Here is a 20,279-nt window from a genome sequence, read left to right as displayed (position 1 = left end):
ATCCATTCTTGTGATACAAAATTCAACTGTTATGAATTTTTACTTGTGAAAAATATATAATCAATAATTGTGAATTTAGCGTGGTTTATTCCTCAAAGTAATCCACGAAATCATCATCGTTATCCTGTTCGCTCGCATTATCATCATCATTGGTATTTTCAGCATCTATCATTATAGCTATAGTTTCCACTCTCCATTTTTCTATAATAATTTCTATCGGTGTATGATTATAATAATTCATATAATATATGCTGTTTGGTCTCACTCGAGCAGCCCGTGCTGCTCCTCAACGAGTTCCCGAAGCTCCTCCAGCGAGAACTCGCATGTTGCTTCGGAAAAGCCGATAATTATTTCTTCCTCCGCCTCCTCGTCCTCACCCCAATCAATGATCGACCAATCATCATCATCATCATCATCATTTAAAGCATGGTCTCGAAGAGAATGAGATGACATTTTTTTCAAAATTAAATCGCAGTGAAGAATCTGTAAAAAGAGCAAACCGAAATAGAAAATGAATGGTGCGGACATATGAACTCGGATCTAAAATATAATTACTTGATATATAATAACGTACTTACAAAGTCTGTCGTTTTGAAGTCTTCGAATGATTGCTTTTTCACAGTTTGCAACGTTTTTCGTATCTGGAGGGTTGCAAATGTTCAAACGAACACTTTTCCATCACTCGCTTCACCAAACACTTTTCGTACACGGAAGATTTTCGACTGCGCGAAAATTTCAAAATCTCTATTCGAATTTCGACCGGGCATTGGTGGTCATGAGACTTTTCCGTCCAACGTTATAAACGTAGGTATTCGGGGCAATGGGTCTGGGACCCCATTTTTTTATACCTGCACCGCTAGCCACCTGCATTTTGGTGACCGATTTTTATTACATGCTTGGGAAACTATACATTGGTACTCTACTCGCAGCATTTGCACAGATTTTTATGCTTAGGAGGGTATCCATCATAGGTGGCGGCAGGTTCGCGGAGAGGGGGAGAGGGATAGGATGAAAACCTGTTCCAACACGCTTTGAGGCAAGATGCAGCTGTGGAACCGGGTGACTTCAAACGAGCAATAAACCCCAAAAAATTAGGGATGGTGGGAGGGGGACTGCGGAGCCCGTCGCCTCTGACGTAATTTTTCACATGGATTGCATCATCTCTGCAGAACCGAGAGAGCAATAAACCTCAAAAATTTAGGGATGGCGGGACGGGTAACGGGTTGGCCCAATCTTCTCTGACGTTATTTTTCCCTCCAAGGTGCGCAGAACGCAGTGCGCACCGCCCCCAAATTCTTGAGCTTCATCTGTACAATGCAAGGTGCATCTGACGACTCATCAGTCTTACGCTATACGTGCAAGTGAAAACTTCTGAATATCTTCACCATCCGCGTCAAAGTCATGGCCGTCGAAGCGTACATGGGACTTGCAGAGCAGATGGAGGGGACGTGCAATTTGCTGAGAGAGCAACCTCCTGGAGAAGAGAATGACGCTGTCATCAATCATTTGACTGATATTGGAATTGTGAATACCCAAGTTCTGCGCGATATTTCTATGCAACGAGGAACAACCGTTGGCGCGAAAATACGGATCCAACATACAATCACTCTCCTACAATCTTGGGTGACGAAGATCAAGCAGTTGCAGCAGCGCGTAGTGGTGACTGGTGGAAATATCAGTACTCCTGCGGGTGAACAGTGAAACGACGTCGACAGCGCGTTTGCTAGCAGGACCCGAACGGGGATTGTCACAAATCTCCGTCATAAAAATTTGGACGCCTTTCTGGACGATGCACAGCGCGTCATCACCGAGGAGTTGGAGCTGGTACTGCGCGAGGAGGGAAATGTGAAGGTCAACCTCATATTATCGTGCAAATTCGAAAATACCAAGCACGAAGAGATCTCCACCGAAGTTAAGAGCTTCAATACATCCAACGTGGCGATTCTTCTCCCATCGAGCGATATAGACGGTTGGTGTACACGTACACGGGATGATTTGCTTTCGAAGGTGGAAGATTTCGAACAACGTTATTCCGGCTGGAGTACGATTAAGATCCTCAACATCGCTGTAAACATCAACCGCTATCAGCATCTCGCCGCGGGGGCTTCAACATTCATCGAGCTGCTCAAGGATATTCAACGGAAGAAAGCGGTGGTGAACGTGTGGAACGGGGACGAAAGATGCCTTCTCTGGTTCGTCACAGCAGCCCTCTACCCAGTCGACACCAACACCGATAGGACTAACCATTATCGTCGCTATATATCCGAGTTGGACTGTACAGGTATCAAATTTCCTGCTACTCTACATGATGAGAAAAAGCTTGAGGGATTGAATAATTTGCGCATCAATGTATATGGGATAGAATCTCAAACTTTTTCGCATCATGCAAAATCGAATAAAAGCGTCATCGTGCCAATTGTTTTAAGTAAAAATTTGCATAGCGTAAACATTGACACGATTCATCTTCTAATGGGTGAGAGTAATCCGGAAGACGACATGGCCTGCGAGTTTGCACCGAGATTTCACTTTGCTTGGATCAAAGATATTTCACGATTGGTGAGCAAACAATTGTCTGATTACAATGGTCAGCTATTTTTATGTGACAGATGCTTGTGCCACTTTAGCGTGAAACACGCCTACGACAATCATCGACAAGATTGCATTATGCTAAATAAAGTACACATGGAATTTCCCAAGTCTAAAGATTTAACATTTTCAAATTTTCAAAACAAATTCACCGTTCTGTTTGTCGTATACGCCGATCTCGAATGTATATCAATCCCCGAACCCGTAGATGAACTTGAAACTCGTAAGACTTATGAAATTCAAAAGCGTGTCCCGCACACTGTGGTGTACTATGTACATTGCACTTACTATGAGACTTCATCGGAGTTCCACGGTAAACGCGGTGTCGAGTGCATAGATTGTTACATGCAGCAGCTCAAAGATTTATTGATTCAAGTAGAGTCACGCATCAAAAACATAATTCCGATGGAGTCTCTTACCCAAGTGCAACGCGATCGTCACATGCGCGCAAAGAATTGTTATATTTGCGAAAAACCGTTTACCCCTGAGGAGAAAAAGTGTCGGGATCACTGTCACTTTACGGGTAAATGTCGTGGTCCTGCTCATAATCAGTGTAATTTGAATTTCAGAGAGACGCATACAATTCCAATAGTTTTTCACAATTCGTCCGGTTAAAATTCGCACTTTTTAATGAAATCCCTAGCGTCGACTTTCCCCGGTAAAATTACACTGCTACCAACAAATAAGGAAAAATATATATTCTTCACGAAACGCATTGATGGGACAATGATGCACTTAAGATTCATCGATTCGTTTCGATTAATGGCTAGCAGTATCGATAAACTCTCGTCATATTTGAATGATGCCGACAAACACATAATACGTCAATTTTATAGTAATCCGACTCAGTTCAGTTTGATGACTCGCAAAGGCGATTTTCGCTATGAATACGTTGATTGTTCGAGGAAACTCGATGAAATGCGATTACCTGCAAAGACGCATTTCTACTTCCACCTCTGCGATGCAAATATTTCAGACGCCAATTACGAGCATGCTGAAAATGTTTCGCGGAAATTCCATTTAGAGTCATTGAGGGGATATTCAGATTTATATTTAAAGACTGATGTTCTTTTGCTTACCGATATTTTCGATAATTGTCGCGCTAGCTGCTTCAAAACATACGATTTAGATCCGTTGCACATCTACACAGCATCGGGACTTGCTTTCGACGCTACACTCAAATACACGGGGGTAAATTTACAACTTTTAGACAACCCTGAAATAGTGTTACTCATTGAAAGGAGCATTAAAGGCGGCGTAGCGCAGTTCTCTAATCGACACGCTCGGGCCAATAACAGGTTTATGGGTGAAGATTTTGATCCAAACAAAGCGGAGTCATACCTCACGTATTTTGACGTGAATAATCTGTACGGTGTAGCTATGAGCGTGCATTTACCAGTCGGCTCGTTCAAGTGGGAGTATGAGCATGTTGATATAACAAACCACCCGGACGATTCACCGATCGGTTACTTTCTGGAGGTAGATTTAGACTACCCTGTAGAACTCCACGAGGATTATTAAGACTTACCTCTTTGTCCTGAGCATTTCACTCCTCCAGGTAGTAAAATTGCCAAACTCGCGACCACCCTTCATCCTAAAACAAAGTATATATTGCACTATAGAAATTTGAAACATTGTTTGAGTTTAGGATTAAAATTAACGAAAGTGCATAGAATTTTGAAGTTTGCACAGTCTCCATGGCTCGAGCCTTAAATCACTCTCAACACAGACATGCGCAAGCGGTCTAGGAACGAATTTGAGAAAAATTTTTATAAACTAATAAACAACGCGGTGTTCGGCAAGACTATGGAGAATGTGCGAAATCACAAAGATGTAAAATTGGTCACAAAATGGGAGGAAAGAGGTGATGCGGGAACGCTTATTGCCCGAGCAAACGTTCACAGCTGCACCGTATTTGACGAGGATATAGTTATCATTGAATTGGATCGTGTCAAAGTTCACTTTGCTCAACCTATTTACGTCAGCTTATCAATTCTAGATCTATCAAAAATCATTTTCTATGATTTCCACTAGAACCATGTTAAATCCAACTTTTCAATCAGCGGGGTCAAATTGTTGGATACCGACACAGACAGCCTTATTTATCAATTTAAGGTATCGAACATCTACGATATCATCGAACGTGATGTGGATGTAATGTTTGATACCTCTGACTATCCGCCCAACAATGTGTATGGTATTCCCCTTGAAAACAAGAAACGACTAGGGTTAATAAAGGATGAAAATAACAGTAAAATTATGACCGAATTTGTGGGACTGCGAGCAAAGCTGTACACATTTACTACGATGGGTGAGGATGGGGAAAAATATGACAATGGCGTGAAAGTGAGTAAGCGTGCCAAGGGTGTAAAAAATTCAACGATAAATAGCATCACGTTTGATGATTATAAGCGCTGTCTGATGGCTTACCAAGAGTTGACCTGTCCTCAATGCTTAATACGTAGCAAAAAATATCTAGTTAGCACCATCGTTCAGGAAAAATTGGCTCTGAGTTGGCAAGATGACAAGCGGCAATTGATACCTGGGCAGACCAACACAGTACCTTGAGGGTTCGTCGCCGCCCCCCAATAGCTATAGGATAGAAACTCTGTAAATATCTATGTTCAGCATCTGAGACGATCCGTTGTCAAATTATCAGTTTTTCCAGAAACGAAATAAAAATTTTACAGAAATGAAAAAAAGTAATCAGAAAATGAAAAAAAGTTTACCAGAAATGAAGAAAAGTTTTCTGAAAATGAAATTCCCATTTGATTAACACGTAAAAAAAGTTTCCAGAAAATGAAAAAAAATTTATTGGAAATGTAAAAAAAATTTCCGGAAATGAAATTTGTATTAAACGTACGGAAGAATAGTATATTATTATTATTATGATAAATATTATTATTATTAATGATATGTTACACATGCATGCATAAGAGAAGAGAATGTGGAGATATTTTGTATAATTGAATATTTTATTGTCATTTTTCAAAATACATACATGTCAGAGTTATTAATAGAGGATAGATGTGATCGGGAGAGTCACTTATAATTCGGAATTTTCTCTCTTCTTTTATTCTTTTCAAAAAAAACTAACACTGCTGTAGCAGCGGGTAGGTGTGTGGGGATTTTGAGACGCTCTCGGCCCTTCACGCTCGAGCCTCTGACTATCACTGCTTTCGCGTGTCTCAACTTCCCCAAGGTAAACTTTAGGATTGAAGTTGGGTACCTTACCTACCCCTGCTACATTACAAAGATCGGAACTTCATATCAATACTCGTGTGGTCTAAATCAAAACAAAAGTAGTACGAGAGTTACGAGCGTAAGCGCTGAGGCTGCCGGCTTCTTGCGCCGACATACAAATTATATCACATGTCTGCTTTATTTATCCAACTATTGTGTGAACTATAGAATCCCAACTATTTTACATAGAGCTGATTCCCTCGTTTGCGTAATATTTTCTCCACCGGGTAGCCATCGGGGTATTTTACTTTACTGAGCTCCGCCTCGTAGAATCCACCTTGGATGGGATGCTCTTGATAATCGGTAAGTTTTTAGGTGGGTGGATTGGTATTTTTCACCTCACTCACAGTGAATATTTCAGTCGTCCCATTGGGTGTATAGCCTTTTTCGAACACATTTTTGTACTTGCTGATTCGAACCCGGTCGCCAACTTTGATTTTCCGCTTCCGATTGCTTCGCTTGATTTGCCGAGGCTTGTAAACACTTCGATACAGCTGTTTTTCGTTATCCGCGTTGACATCCACCGGCTTCATCAGTATCGTGCGATGCTTTGTGTTGGTGTAGGATTTCATCAAATCGCTCAAAATATCAATCCACTTGTGAGATCCTCGGAGAGTAAACCGCTTCCACATTTTATTTTTCAACGTTCGGTGAAAACGTTCGCATATCGATGCCTTCAAATTGCTGTATGTCGAATACATGTTGATATTGTGTTGCTTCATGAGAGCCTTGAATTCACTGTTTTAAAATTTTTTGCCCTGATCGAAGTGTCGATGTTTAAGTATGCGGTTCGGCATCAGAACCGATTTCATGGCAGCAGTCACATCCTTCCCACTCTTGGACTTTATCGCCACCGCCCACGCATACTTGGAAAATATATCGATGATTGTGAGCAGGTATTTGTATCCCTTGTTATGTAACCTGTATGCGGTCATATCCACGAGATCAGCTTGCCAGGTTTCATGCAGTCCACGTACATCTACGAATCGCCGCAGATAATTGCGTCGAGCCGGTCTGTGAAGTTCAGCAGCTATTACCACCTTCATTGTTCCCAACTCCTCATCTTCCAATTTTTCGAATTGTCGTCCAACCGCTTTTGATCCTCAATCGATACTAATTCCCTGCTGGCTTGTTCCAGCGTCGATGCTGCTTGAATTCCAATATGTTTGATGCAACTCAGCGTGGTATCTATGATTTTGCTATTTATGCGTAGTTGTTTCAACTCTTCGTTGTGATTATGTATGAATCTCTCAAAATTTGATTGAAAAATATCCACAATATCAACACTCATAGACCGTCAAGCAGTATTGAGACCTTTTAAGGAAACAGCATCGGTGGGGTGCTGCGGATCAGCTTTGTTACACAATCGTTTACCATCCAGATCGTACTGATTGTCAGGGGTGATTTTGAATCCAACAACAGGTGGACCACGAACGAATTTTTCACCACTACGCTCCAAATGATGCCCGAATATTTCTATGCTCATCGTTAGACAGTTACTGAACAAATGACCATTTTAAGCTGGTATGCTGCTAATAATCGATTGCGGCTTCCCGCAACTCTTCAATAATGGCCACTATTTCGTTGGTATGATTGGTATTGCCTGCAGCCTATAAAGCCATAAGTAGTCGGAGGCGATCTACAATTTCATTCGGATTATCCCAGTGAACCTAATCCACTTCTCACCGCTCCTTTCGCACAATCCTATAGTCGGGCAAACTTTTACGAGATTTTTTCGGCGAGCTAACGTGTTGTGCAATGAAATTTCTTTACTTTACATTTTTTGTATCATCTCGAAGACTTCCATCGACTTGGTATCATTTTCGATGTACATTTGTCATCGTTATAATTTTTATGTAATTACTTTTATCAGCATCATTTACAAGCGAGGCATCGGGCGATTTTTTGAACAACAATTTCAGTAATCCACGTGTTTTTTCGTAACTTTCATCTGTCACGTTGATCTGATCATCAGAGAAATTGACCCGCCAATCGCCAATCATCAAACTGTTTGTCAGCTTTCGAACGCCGTATACGGTACCTAAATCTTACTTCTTGCTCGTTATGAACATTTTTAAATATTATGCCACGGAATCTTTTATTTTCCGCACAGGCGTGCTTGTAGTGGAAGTTTCACCAAATTTCAACGTTTCGTCATAAGCATCCATGAAATCCTCCTCATCCTCCTTATCCTCATCGTCATCCTCGGTACGCTCCTCCTCTCGTTCATTCATGGTAACACCTGGAAGTTCTGTTTTAATTTCTTGTTTCACATGCTGCTGCTGCTGCTGCTGCTTTGAAGTATCCACCAATTCTTGCAACGGCGTCACTAGTGGTTTGAACACCTCTTCCATAACCTGCTTGGCCATGTCTTTGTCCAACTTGACCATTTTGTGATTCCGACGAATGACATCGCTAGCTTTAGATATTTCACTCAACGTATCGCTATGCTTAGGAATCTTGGAGCTCTCCATATTGACGACTTGATGGCCACGACATAACTGTACGAATTTCAGTTGGTTTATGCTGATAAAGCAGTCGGATCCTTTCCTGTATCTCCCCCCGTCGATTTCGCTATCCTTGTCAATCACCACAAAACTGTATTTCCCATCATTCCAACATGCTGAGCAAAAGTCCTTAAATTGCTGATAAGTCATGTCGGTGTTCACGTGATCGTTGTAGATATGTTTCAGATTCGTTTCATCTTGGCGAAATAGAACCAACATGTTTGCATTGAGACAGAAGCAACTCACTCCCTTCGATTTGTTTAATAATTTATCAAGAATATTGACAATTTATACTGAAGTATATTTTATTTTGAATTGCTTCTACTCGACGCGGCCTGGGTCGAGTGCTGTCGAGGCTCAGACAATTTTATTATATTATGTTGGGCGCGAGTTAATTATCAAAATTAACAAAAACAAAATAACGGCTAAGCTCAGTTGGCTGACAAATAACGATAAATAGTTTTATTTATAGACTCTGTTCGCAAGGGAGTTCATTTGGGGACCCGAGGAAGGGAGAGTCCAAATTTCCAAGAGCATAGAAGAAAGAATTGGACAGAATGTACAAGTTTATTTGTACTTACAAATTGTTGTCGAAATCGGACTTTCACAATTACGATAAGATTGATTCCACAGTCAAATTACAAGACAGTACTACGTACTAGTTGACGCAAGAGTCAAACTGTACGGAACTGACTCAATATTCAAATCACAAAATATACTGTACTAACAGTAAGGTTGAAACAAGAGTCAAACTATGGAACTGTCACGTACAAAGGTCGACACAAAAGTCGAATTGCAAAATCGTGTAATAGGCACGGGGGTTGACACAAGAGTCAAACCACGCGAACGCTACCCACTGAGGTTGACATAGAAGTGATTGCGCTGGCTCCTGCCGCACGTGGCTTCGATCGACAATTCGCTCGACAATTTGACGCCTGCGCGCTAGCCTGAATTTGAATGTCTGTACCCTATTAGTCTCGAATCAATATGGCGTAACGGCGCATAATATTTAAATGATTTTAAGTGATTCGGAAGCTATTTATTAATCGTAGATACCTTATAATTAGATATTTCGACTCTGACGTTGAGTTAGATACGATTATCCTATATTCCTGTTACAGCATTGTCACGCTCTAGATGTTCAGGTATGCGCGCATATGTTTGACTGAGATGAAAGCTATCAACGTCGCGATGTCTACCCATGCTGAAGTATGCTCTGATGTCATCCTGCTTCTCACACGCCACATCATCGAAAATCATAACAGAGTTCGGGTGCGCATCTTCAGGTTTCACAACATCCGTGTTCTCACTAAATGTGAAATACCCCACACCCCGTACGGGTTCTAGCAACTTTTCCAAAAATTAATACTTTGGCTGAATGAGGGATTTTGAATGAACGTAGACATTTTCGAATCTCAATCCGTTGTCGTGGGTGATGAGTTGGAGGAGAGCGTGAGTTTTACCACAATTGGACGGACCACAAAAAATTGCCCTTACGGTATTTGGTAGTAATTTTCCATGAAGTTTCTCTTTCTTCTTGTTTCCACGCCGAACTATTTTGTCGAAATTCGCGACAAGCAGTTTATCCGTCTGATCTTTAAATCTCATGATGATCGATTAAGGCGTCAACGAGGACTAAGGTGATTGCATATAAATTCACCCATTTATAGCACTCTCGTTAGCTGCTGCTCGACTATGAAGACGTGCACAACACGTAAGAGGTGCGGCGGAGGTTTACTGAATAAAATCATCAATCGTCTCCCAGTTCAGTTGCATGTACTGGAATATCAATACTGCGGACCAGGTACGAAATTGAGGAAGAGGTTGGCTCGTGCTGATCCAGGTATTAACCCTTTGGATGCTGCGTGTGAAGACCACGACATTGCATACGCAAAAAATCAAGATATCGCCGCGAGAAATCTAGCCGACAAAGTGCTTGCTGAGAGGGCGTGGGAACGTGTATTGGCCAAAGACGCTAGTGTGTGTGAAAAAGCCGTAGCTTGGGGAGTCACCAAAACCATGAAGGCTAAATCTAAACTCGGAATGGGATTAGCATGGAAACTTAAAGCGTCTGTGCAGAAGAAGAAGAAACTTGGAGATAGTGCGCAGAAGAAGAAACTTGGAGCGGGCGCGCAGAAAAAGAAATCCACAATGGGTGTAAAGACTAAACAGCGGAAGAGGGCAAAGAATCTTGAATCGATCATTAACGCCGCAAAGGCATCAATGCGACCGGGTTATGAAGCCGTCGAGTCGGCGTTGGCGGGTACTCGTGCGGCCGCGCGTGGGACTGGGAAGAATGTTCGTGTGCCTCGTGTTATACCTGTGCCTTATAAAATTGGCAGTATCCTACCGTTTCTTATTCCAATTCTGGCTGGTCTAAGCGCTACTGGGGCTCTAGCGGGTGGTGCTGCGGGCTTAGCTAAAGCCGTCAACGAAGCTAGTGTCAACAAACTTCGGGTGAACGAAACCAAACGGCATAATACAACAATGGAGGCGATTGCGTTAGGCAAGGCATTATACCTGCGACCCTACCGCAGCGGAATGGGCCTGTACTTACGTCCGGCAAAAAATTAGCAAAGCTACTACTCTGAGCTCTCACCAGCATTGGTTTACGCAACTATGCTAAAAATATGAAAATTTCACATTTTCGAGGCGTTTTCATGCGGAATGATCTACCGAAAAGAGAACCAAAAATGCGTGAATCTGCAATTATTAATCTTGACAATGAAAACGATCCAGGGACAGATTGGGTTGCGTACAAGAAAAATGGTGACCATGTTGTGTATTTCGACAGTTTTGGTGATTTGCAACCGCCTAAGGATTGGATGAACTATCTCGGTGTCGGTAGCGTTTGATATAATCGGAGAAGATACCAGGAGTATGATACTGTTATTTTTTGTCACTTGTGTCTCAAATTTCTCAGCCAACGGTTAAAAAAAAGAGGATTGCTACATAATCAAGCATCAGTCATGATAGAATCGTTGACGTTGACACTATTGGGCAGCTCATCCGTGTTGGAGGCGCAATATTTTCCTCCAATCAAGCTATCATCGAAGAAAAACTATGTTGAAAATATGTAAATTTGAACAACTGGTGAATTTGAAAAATTACCGACGGAGCCAGGAATCGAACCTGGTATCTAGCGATGCTTTACCGGAGACTTACGCCACTAGACCACCTAGCCGCCCTGACTCTGTTGTCATTAATTTCTCTCATAACCAGTGAGTTCAAATTTGTTTTCATGTGCCCGATTTGTATGAGTAAGAATTTCTTCTCTGCATGCACGATGTAAGGAGACTGTAGTATGTAGATGTTATGTTTACCCTTTCAATCCTTTGCTTCCGATGAGAAGCCCGTAAGACGGCAATGCCGTCTAATAAATGAGATGCGGGTGTGCAAATCATTAATCTACGAGAGAATTTTGTTGAAAATATGTAAATTTGAACAAAAACTTGAAAAACTATGTTCTTGGACACGACGAGTTCACGACATTCAATTCAATATCCAATATTCAAGAGGGTTGTAATAAATTTTATCTAGAGCGGGTGGACAAGAGCCAAGAAGTTATAACTATACCTACCGGGAGCTACGAAATTGAAGATATCGAATATTTTCTGCGTAAGGAGATACTCAACGATGTCACCCTCAGTCTGCAATCCAATAACAACGAACTGAACAGTGAAGTTCCGTGCAATCAAATGATAGATTTCAAACCCAAAGATTTCATGGGGCGCTTATTAGGATTCAAGCCGGTTGAGCTGGCAAGAGATGTTTTACATAAATCAGAATTACCGGTAGCCATACTGAAAGTTAATACCATACGCGTTGAGTGCAACATAACCACAGGGGCGTACATAAACGATCGTAAAGCTCACACGATTCACAGATTTTTCTCCACCGTTCCATCAGGATATAAGATTGTCGAAGTGCCTGCCAGCGTCATTTACATACCAATCGCCGTACAATCCATGTATAATATACAGCTGAGAATAGTCGATCAAGACGACGAGTTGATCAATTTTCGCGGAGTAACGATAACTGTGCGCTTACATGTGAAATTTCTTGAATAATGGGGATCGTGTTTGAGACCAAAAAGTCGGGAAAAAGTTGTACAAGCAAGACGTCATGGCTAAATATCGCCAGTCGTCCAGCACCTTCAACGAAATCGACATCCCCGCTGACACCTCTGAACATTTGGTTTCTCCGAAGCCTAGGTCTTCGATTACGTGGAAATTTTGGAAAATAAGAATTTGTGTTCGCTGCATCCTGTATGTGTTACCAGGGAAGAAATAATAAGAATACAGAAACCTGTGGTATTCGACGAATCGATTGCGGACTCTGAGATTTATGCTCATCAGCCGTTCGCATCATCCACCTTCCAGAACAATGATGAAATCCATATTGTTGTGCAACATCAACACTTGCGTCTACTGCCCAGTAAAAGCTTTCTCCACATTCATGGAAAAATTACAAAGGACGATGGTGTAAATGCGGTGACGACCACGAAATTGATCAATATGGCTGTTTGCCATTTGTTTTGGGAAGTTCGCTACAAGTTGAACGGTGTGGAGATTGATTGGAATAAAAATGTTGGTATCACCAGTGTTATGAAGGGGCACTTATCCTTAAGTCCCGGTCAGCTATATAGTCTGGAGAATACCGGTTGGTTGAGCGGTAATATCAAACTAACTGATGCTTCTGGAAATTTCGACGTTGTTCTACCGTTAAATTATATTCTGGGCTTCGCCCAAGATTATTGTCGAGTCATCGTCAATGGCAAACACGAGTTGATTCTCACACACGAGTTGATTCTCACACGTTCCAACACCGATTTGAATGCGGTGATTCGGACCCCGCCCACGGAAAACATCAAAATTACCCTCAATAAAATCGAGTGGTTGCTACCCTACATCAAACTGGCGGATAAACGGAAAATCCAGCTACTCAACTACATTGCCAAGGATCCGGATATATCCATGAGTTTTCGTTCGTGGAAAACGTACGTGTATCCGATGCTCCCGCCAACGAAGCGATATGTGTGGGCGGTCAAGACATCGACGCAGTTGGAGAAGCCGAGATATGTCGTTCTGGGATTCCAAACTGCAAAAAGACACGATCCCCAGACAAATGCCAGTGAATTTGATCATTGTCGAATCAGAGATGTGAAACTCTTTCTCAACTCGCAGTGTTATCGCTATGGAAATTTGAATCTCGATACATCCAATAATCAGTACGCCATTCTCTGCAACATGTATGTTCAATTTCAAACGGTCTACTACAACAAAGAGGCCGAACCTTTGTTATTGACGCGTGAATTCATAAACCAAGCTTCCCTCATCGTTATCGATTGCTCGAAACAGAATGAATCGTTGAAAACCGGACCGGTGGATATTCGATTCGAATTTGAAGCGAGCATGGAATTTCCCCGAAACACCGCAGCCTATTATACGATCTTGCACGATCGAGTCGTTGAGTGCAGTCCGATTAGCGGTACGGTAGGGAAATTAGTGTAAGTCAATTTTGGAATAATAATATGTTTAATTAATATGGATATTGAAAATAATATGTATAATTTTACTTGTTAAATTAAGAATAAGATAATTCAGAGTAGAATAAGAAACTGAAAGTAATCCCAATTGAATAAAAAAATTATTGAATGCATTCAAACGCCATTTTGAACCTTCCTTCAGGAACCACTTCATGGAATTTTTTTAATAGGTCTAACGGTTTTTCACCCTAGGCAATTTATACGCGATTTTCCAGCGCCAAACAAGTCTCGAGAGGAATTATTTTGTGTGTGTATGTGTGTGTGTTTCAAATCCCATGAAAATATTCATCTTTTGTCAAACCGCGGAAATGATCAAATGGCGGGGGGGAGCGAGGGGGAGCGCCGCGGGTTCAGGGGGGAGCTTGGGAGGAGGGCCGCGGGTTCAGGGAGGTGGCGAGGGGGCAGCGCCGTGGATTCAGGGGGTAGCTAGGGGGGAGGGCCGCGGGCTTAGGGGGAACGAGGGGGGAGCTAGGAGGAGCTTGGGGGAGCGTCGCTATTTTTAAATCAGAACTCTTATATATACACTACTCCGGTATAATGGCTAAAAATTGCAAAACTCAGACTACGCTCATCGGGCAAGCAGATCGGCAAACGAGTTCTGAGCACCTTGATAACGCAAACTCAAGATAGCCAACCGTTTGTCGCACGCTGCTACTGGAACAATCACTTCTCACACTTCTTTACATACCTTTGATATTTCGATACCTAATTACAAAACCCCTCCTGCTTCTGACTAACGCCAGTACACAAGTACTCCAAACTTTGGGGCTGGGAATTCGGACATCCGCCCTTGTGATGAGCAATACTACCCGCTTATCATCAGCTTTTAGATTACGTACTTTTTAAATCTAACTTATAGCTACATCGAATTCCGGTGTTGTGAAATGCTGATTGGTGACGGGATGAGCCGGTGCTCCAGATATAGGTGTAGATGCCGTGAAATGCTCGTGAAGCGCTGGTACCAAAAACCATGTAAAGCTTACGAATGTAAGTCACTCAAAGTATTCATCAGTTTCTAAATTACTAGATGAGCTGCAGGAAGGTAACGGCTTGCTGGCCAACAACGGGAATCTTTGGTTTGTTTTTCTTGTGCCAGAGCTCTAAGTGGGCGTTCTCTCCGCAGCCTTGTGGCTGACCCCGCTCGTGATGATAGCAGCACTCTCGTCGTTCTTCCATCAAATAATCCACAATGTTGGCGATAGATGATTTCGCTGAATTCATTGTCGATCCCCCACTCAGTATCACATAAACACGAAAACAAAAAGAAACAAGAGTCCTGAATTATCTGATTTGCTAGCTTCTAAAATATCCGCTCTCGGAGTTTTGAATGCGTCACCCTCACTCGAGCTCTGTTTTCTACTTCATCGCGAAGTCTCCAATTTTGGGTTCAATCTAGGGTTCGAAAAGTTGTTTGTAACGGGTATCAAAAATTCCACTTCACAAGGTATATGTAGTTTGTAGGTCAATCTATTGATATACTTGCAGCTGCGTAAACTCCGTCTTCCATCAACTATGCTTGTATTGACAACGACCTTCCACTAAATGCTAACTCCACTTATTGTGCTAGTCGTTTACAGAATCGGGTTCTAACATGATTGTATTATTTGAAAACTGGATACTTTTTTTCTGGATATGTTTAATTGTACGGTGGTTAGGTGAAAAAATTACTATTACTTCATGTTACGAGAATAACTAATGTCTATGCATTATCCCTTCAGTTTTCACTAACTTAAATCTTTTTTCCACAGCAAGTGACATAACATCCGCAACCATTGATATGTATACCAATGTCATTCAAAAGATGTTACCTACACCAGCAAAGATGCACTACTTATTCAACTTGCGAGACATATCCAAAGTACGTTTGTTTTATCTGAGTGTTATATTATGAATAAAACCATCTACGTTCATGGCATACGATAGTAATTTGGGGCTATTTATGTTCTGTTATTTTTTGGGTCCCCGGCCCTTGCATTAGTGAAACAAAGTCCATTTACAAAAGTCTCCTTTCCTATATGACACACCTCACTACTACCTTGAAACGCTATCGTCATAAAGGTGAATGGCAATGACAGCATCGTACTAAAATTGTAGGCATTAGGGGAGTGGCTGGTGAAATTGTTAAGTTCGGTATTTTTCAATAGAACTAAACGCGCATCAGACCACTTGTCCTTGGGCCTTGTACATCATGGACAACTATCTCGTAAGCGAAAAACGTTTTTGGTGTTGCGCGTTTAGTTCTTCATTGGGGGGGGGGGGGGGGGGGGGGGTACTAGCCATCGATATATTATACCGAAGACGATTTATCTTGACCTTGATGACTTGTTGATTAATGTTATTCTTCGATATAAAGGTCACAACTCAAAACACTTTTTTATAGTGTTTACGTTTCGGCCCTGATGGGGGCCCTCCTCAGAGCAATTTATTTAAAAATCTGTCGCGAACAAAAATAAAATAATGTACAACTAGGTTTTAACAAAATTAAACATAGTGGTATAGATAATATACAAGGATGTTTAAGCAACTACAAAAGAGAGGAATTACCCAGTATGGGATGACAATTTCAATTACATCGAATGCGTGTTGGTAATTAATGAATAAATAGAAACAATAAAAAACAATAAAAAACAAAAACCGAAACACACTGCGTTTGCGACACGTAGTTCCCAAAAATTGATATTTGTTGTTAATTTTGATAAAATAAAATAAAACACGTTATAGGTTGAATCCAGAGCACATTTGCACAAGTGGAACGTCCAGTGTGTAGTGGGGGGAGGTCGATATCGATAGTTATCAGAGCAAACGCAGAGTCAACGGGTTAAAAGGAAACCAAAATTTTGTTGAGGAGGTAAAATCGAGAGCAAGCTCAGTCGGTAATGGATAATTACAATGGTCTTAACACAGAGGTGTAAATATTACTCAGATGTTCTATGTTTTCGGTTGACAGAGGAATTAACGACAACAGAGTCAGGGCGGCTAGGTGGTCTAGTGGAGTAAGGCTCCGGTCAAGCATCTCTAGATACCAGGTTCGATTCCTGGCTCCGTCGTTAATTTTTCGAAATCACCAGTTTTTCAAATTTATACCTCCAACAATGTAGTACATTATATCATTACTCAAAAAGTTTTGGAAAGTTGGAACTTTAGGTTACATACAGTAGCGCTCCAAAGTATGTTGACAAAGACAGTAATTGAGTTAATTACGTGCAAGAATAAACTGTGACGTTCTGGGAAGAACGTCGGGAGAAATCTTGTGGTGTTTAGGTTTGAGTAGAATTTATCGTGCAGCCTGTCTCGATCTGGAATTTTGTCTTGGGTTGTGCCAGCTATCACTATGCGTGATTGAAATAATTCGTTTCACACAACATTTTAATTTAAAATACACATTCATTAACAATAACATGTTCTTTAAATCGATTTTCGAGTTATTGTTTGTACAGTATTGTTATTCACTAATTGGTTAATAGTACCAAAGTTCGAAGGTTCTGAATATAAGTGTTCTATGATTCAGAATGATCTATAACATTCTGGATTTCGAAATGTTCTGAATGTTCTGAAGTCTAAATTCGTTCTATGAATAATTCAGTTCTGTTCTCTTTCGATGTCTGAAGTGATTCTTTTTTGCATCTGTCTGGTTCGAAAAGGATCTTCAATAGTGGGAGATATTAAAGAGACTCCTGATTGGTTTTTGGCTACGTCAGTGCAACACGATTGATATTGAAGAGGCTAATCGGTGCAGTGCTGACAAGGCAGTTAGTTGCAAGAATGCATATTTGAATTCTAAGAATGATAGTTTGTGAATTGGTCATATTCACTTTGCTCACGTTCCTTGCGTTCAGTCAGTGAGGTTTATGAACCTGACTTCTGTAAATTTTGATTGTACGTAACAAAACTACAAAAAACAATAATATCATTTGTTGAAAGAAATTCGATGTTCTACATAATTGTTACGTAAGCGGGCGAAATAAATAATCAGGAGAATTCAAAATGACTGGGGCGGTTCATTAGGACAAAAGTACAAGGAGAGGTGTGTCGTTTAAAGTCCGTTCAAGGAATAAAGAAAGAGCCTCGTTGATTCCGAAAGACGATCGTTGTCCGAGAACATCAGATCTACATTTTGATTAATTAAATGAATACATGCATATTCGAAGGGGGAAACCGTAACAATAATATCATCTGTTGAAAGAAATTCGATGTTCTACATAATTGTTATGTAAGCGGGTGAAATAAATAATCAGGAGAATTCAAAAAGACTGGGGCGGTTCATTTAGGACAAAAGTACAAGGAGACGTGTGTCGTTTAAAGTCCGTTCAAGGAATAAAGAAAGATCCTCGTTGATTCCGAAAGACTATCGTTGTCCGGGAATATCAGATCTTCATTTTGATTAATTAAATGAATACATGCATATTCGAAGAGGGAAACCGTAACAATAATATCATTTGTTGAAAGAAATTCGATGTTCTACATAATTGTTAAAAATTAACCCTCGATTACTCAAGAATAAAGTTGAAATAATGAAAAATGAGAAAAACGATTGTTTAAAGTAATAACGAATTTTGTACTATCAAAATACTTTTGAGCGCTCCTATACGTTGTACGGTACATGAAACAGTTTAGTACGACAACAATAATCAATCATTGCAAGGATGACTGTTGAAGCAGGAAGTAAATTAATCTTACTCGATGTAATACATGATACGCCATCTCTGGTTATAAGCAGTAAGTAATCACGAGATACGAAGAAAAATATTGTAAACAAGAGATGTGCGTGAAGGTCAGTCTGTTTTAACAGCCAATCGGATAGAAGCCGTTGTCAGTAAAAGGTGTCTTTTATGCTGATATATTTAATAGACTTAATTATATATTACAATATTGCAAAAGTAAAAGTGTATATTACTGTTGACAATATCCGAATCCAGTTTCCCACTCACATCAACATTGTAGCGGAGTTTGCTTGAGAAAAGTAAAAATGAGCATTTTGTGAATAGTCCCATAATTTGTGAAACAGATAAAGCGACTGAAGTGAAGGACTTGGAAGCAAGGTTTGCAGAAGTGATATACAAAATTGTGAAGTTAAAACAATACATTCCTCGAGAGAGTTCCAGGATAGAGAACGAACAATGAGATTAAATTTCAAGTATTCGACGGCGAAGATTACAGTATCTGAAAGTAAAGAATCATGCTATTTTTGATGTGGAAGGAATGTAATGAAGCGGCGATAGAGAAAAATTTGCAAAAACAACGATAATGCGTAGGAATAAAAAACCTGAAGGCAATGAACCACGTTTGCAGTGGTATCTCAAATGAACAAATGGAGCTGGTCGATGACGAAGAAACAGCTTTGGGAATTATAAAAAAGCTAGATGGAAACTACCTGAAACTACCTTCTACAGATATATATTATAAATAGATTGGAAATAATGAAGTTAAAAGATTATGAGAGCTCAAGTACATTCTTTGCCGATTTTGAGAAAGTAGTTAATAAGTTGAAAAATTCAGGTGCCAAGGTGACTGAAAGAGAAAAATTAAACTATATGCCGGGAACGCTACCAGAGTCGTTAAATTACATCGGTATCGTGTTTTTCAGTGTCGCTTCTCGTGTAGGTCGCGAATTGCCGAAATGGAGTGTTCGAATTAGCGAATAGCGTAGAGTTTAATTAAGATTGCGTTTAGTTGAGTGTGCGTTGAAATGAGATAGCGTTTGTTTTAGCGATAGTTGAGATTGCGTTTGGTTGAGATTGCATTCAGTTGAGATTGCGTACAGTTGAGATCGCGTTTTCGTTGTGTCGCTATCAAAGTAGCGATTGAGATGAGAAGCTGGTGTGTTTGAGTTGCAGGTGCGTCTGAATTATGATTGGGTTTAAGAATTTGTTTAGTTGAGTTTCGCATAGTATTAGGCTTTTGTAAATTTTGTTTAATTGCGCCAAGTATAGAATAAGGTTTATCTTAATTTCAGTTGTGAAGTTTAGATTTAAGTCATCTCACGGTCGCGTTGAAGCTCCGAGTCGGGTGATATTGAGAAATCGTCTGTTCGGTAGCCTGGCGACGCACCGTCAAGAAGTTAGTTATAGTTTCGATTTCGAACAACTGTTGCTGTAACGTGACTATCTGTAGGTTTCGAATTGAGAGCTGCACGTTTGAGATTTATAAGTGAGTTTAATTTTAGTTAGCGAGCTGCAAGCTCAATAGATTAAGAAATAACGTATGTTACGAATAATTTACGCTCAGCTAATTTTGAATCGCAAAGAGCGAATTTGAATTTTTTTTTTGTATAGCCGCTTTTGCAAAAGATATTATTTTATGAAAGATGTAAATTTGAAAAACTGGTGAATTTGAAAAATTAACGACGGAGCCAGGAATCGAACCTGGTATCTAGCGATGCTTTACCGGAGACTTAC

General features: G+C 40.6%; 1 protein-coding gene across 1 annotated transcript in view; it reads left to right on the top strand.

The window, feature by feature from the left end:
• The window catches only part of LOC124308425 (dynein axonemal heavy chain 2), a 618,723-nt gene that overhangs the window by 440,028 nt on the left and 158,416 nt on the right, over positions 1 to 20,279 (top strand). Inside the window, exon 27 of the mRNA XM_046771133.1 lies at positions 15,633 to 15,742. Within this exon, the coding sequence (XP_046627089.1) occupies positions 15,633 to 15,742 (110 nt within the window). The remainder of the gene's footprint in view (positions 1 to 15,632; positions 15,743 to 20,279) is intronic.

This window comes from Neodiprion virginianus, chromosome 7 (genome assembly GCF_021901495.1).
Source record: "Neodiprion virginianus isolate iyNeoVirg1 chromosome 7, iyNeoVirg1.1, whole genome shotgun sequence".
NCBI lineage: Eukaryota > Metazoa > Arthropoda > Insecta > Hymenoptera > Diprionidae > Neodiprion > Neodiprion virginianus.
Note: the sequence above shows the minus strand (reverse complement) of the source record. Positions and strands in the feature narration are given on the sequence as shown.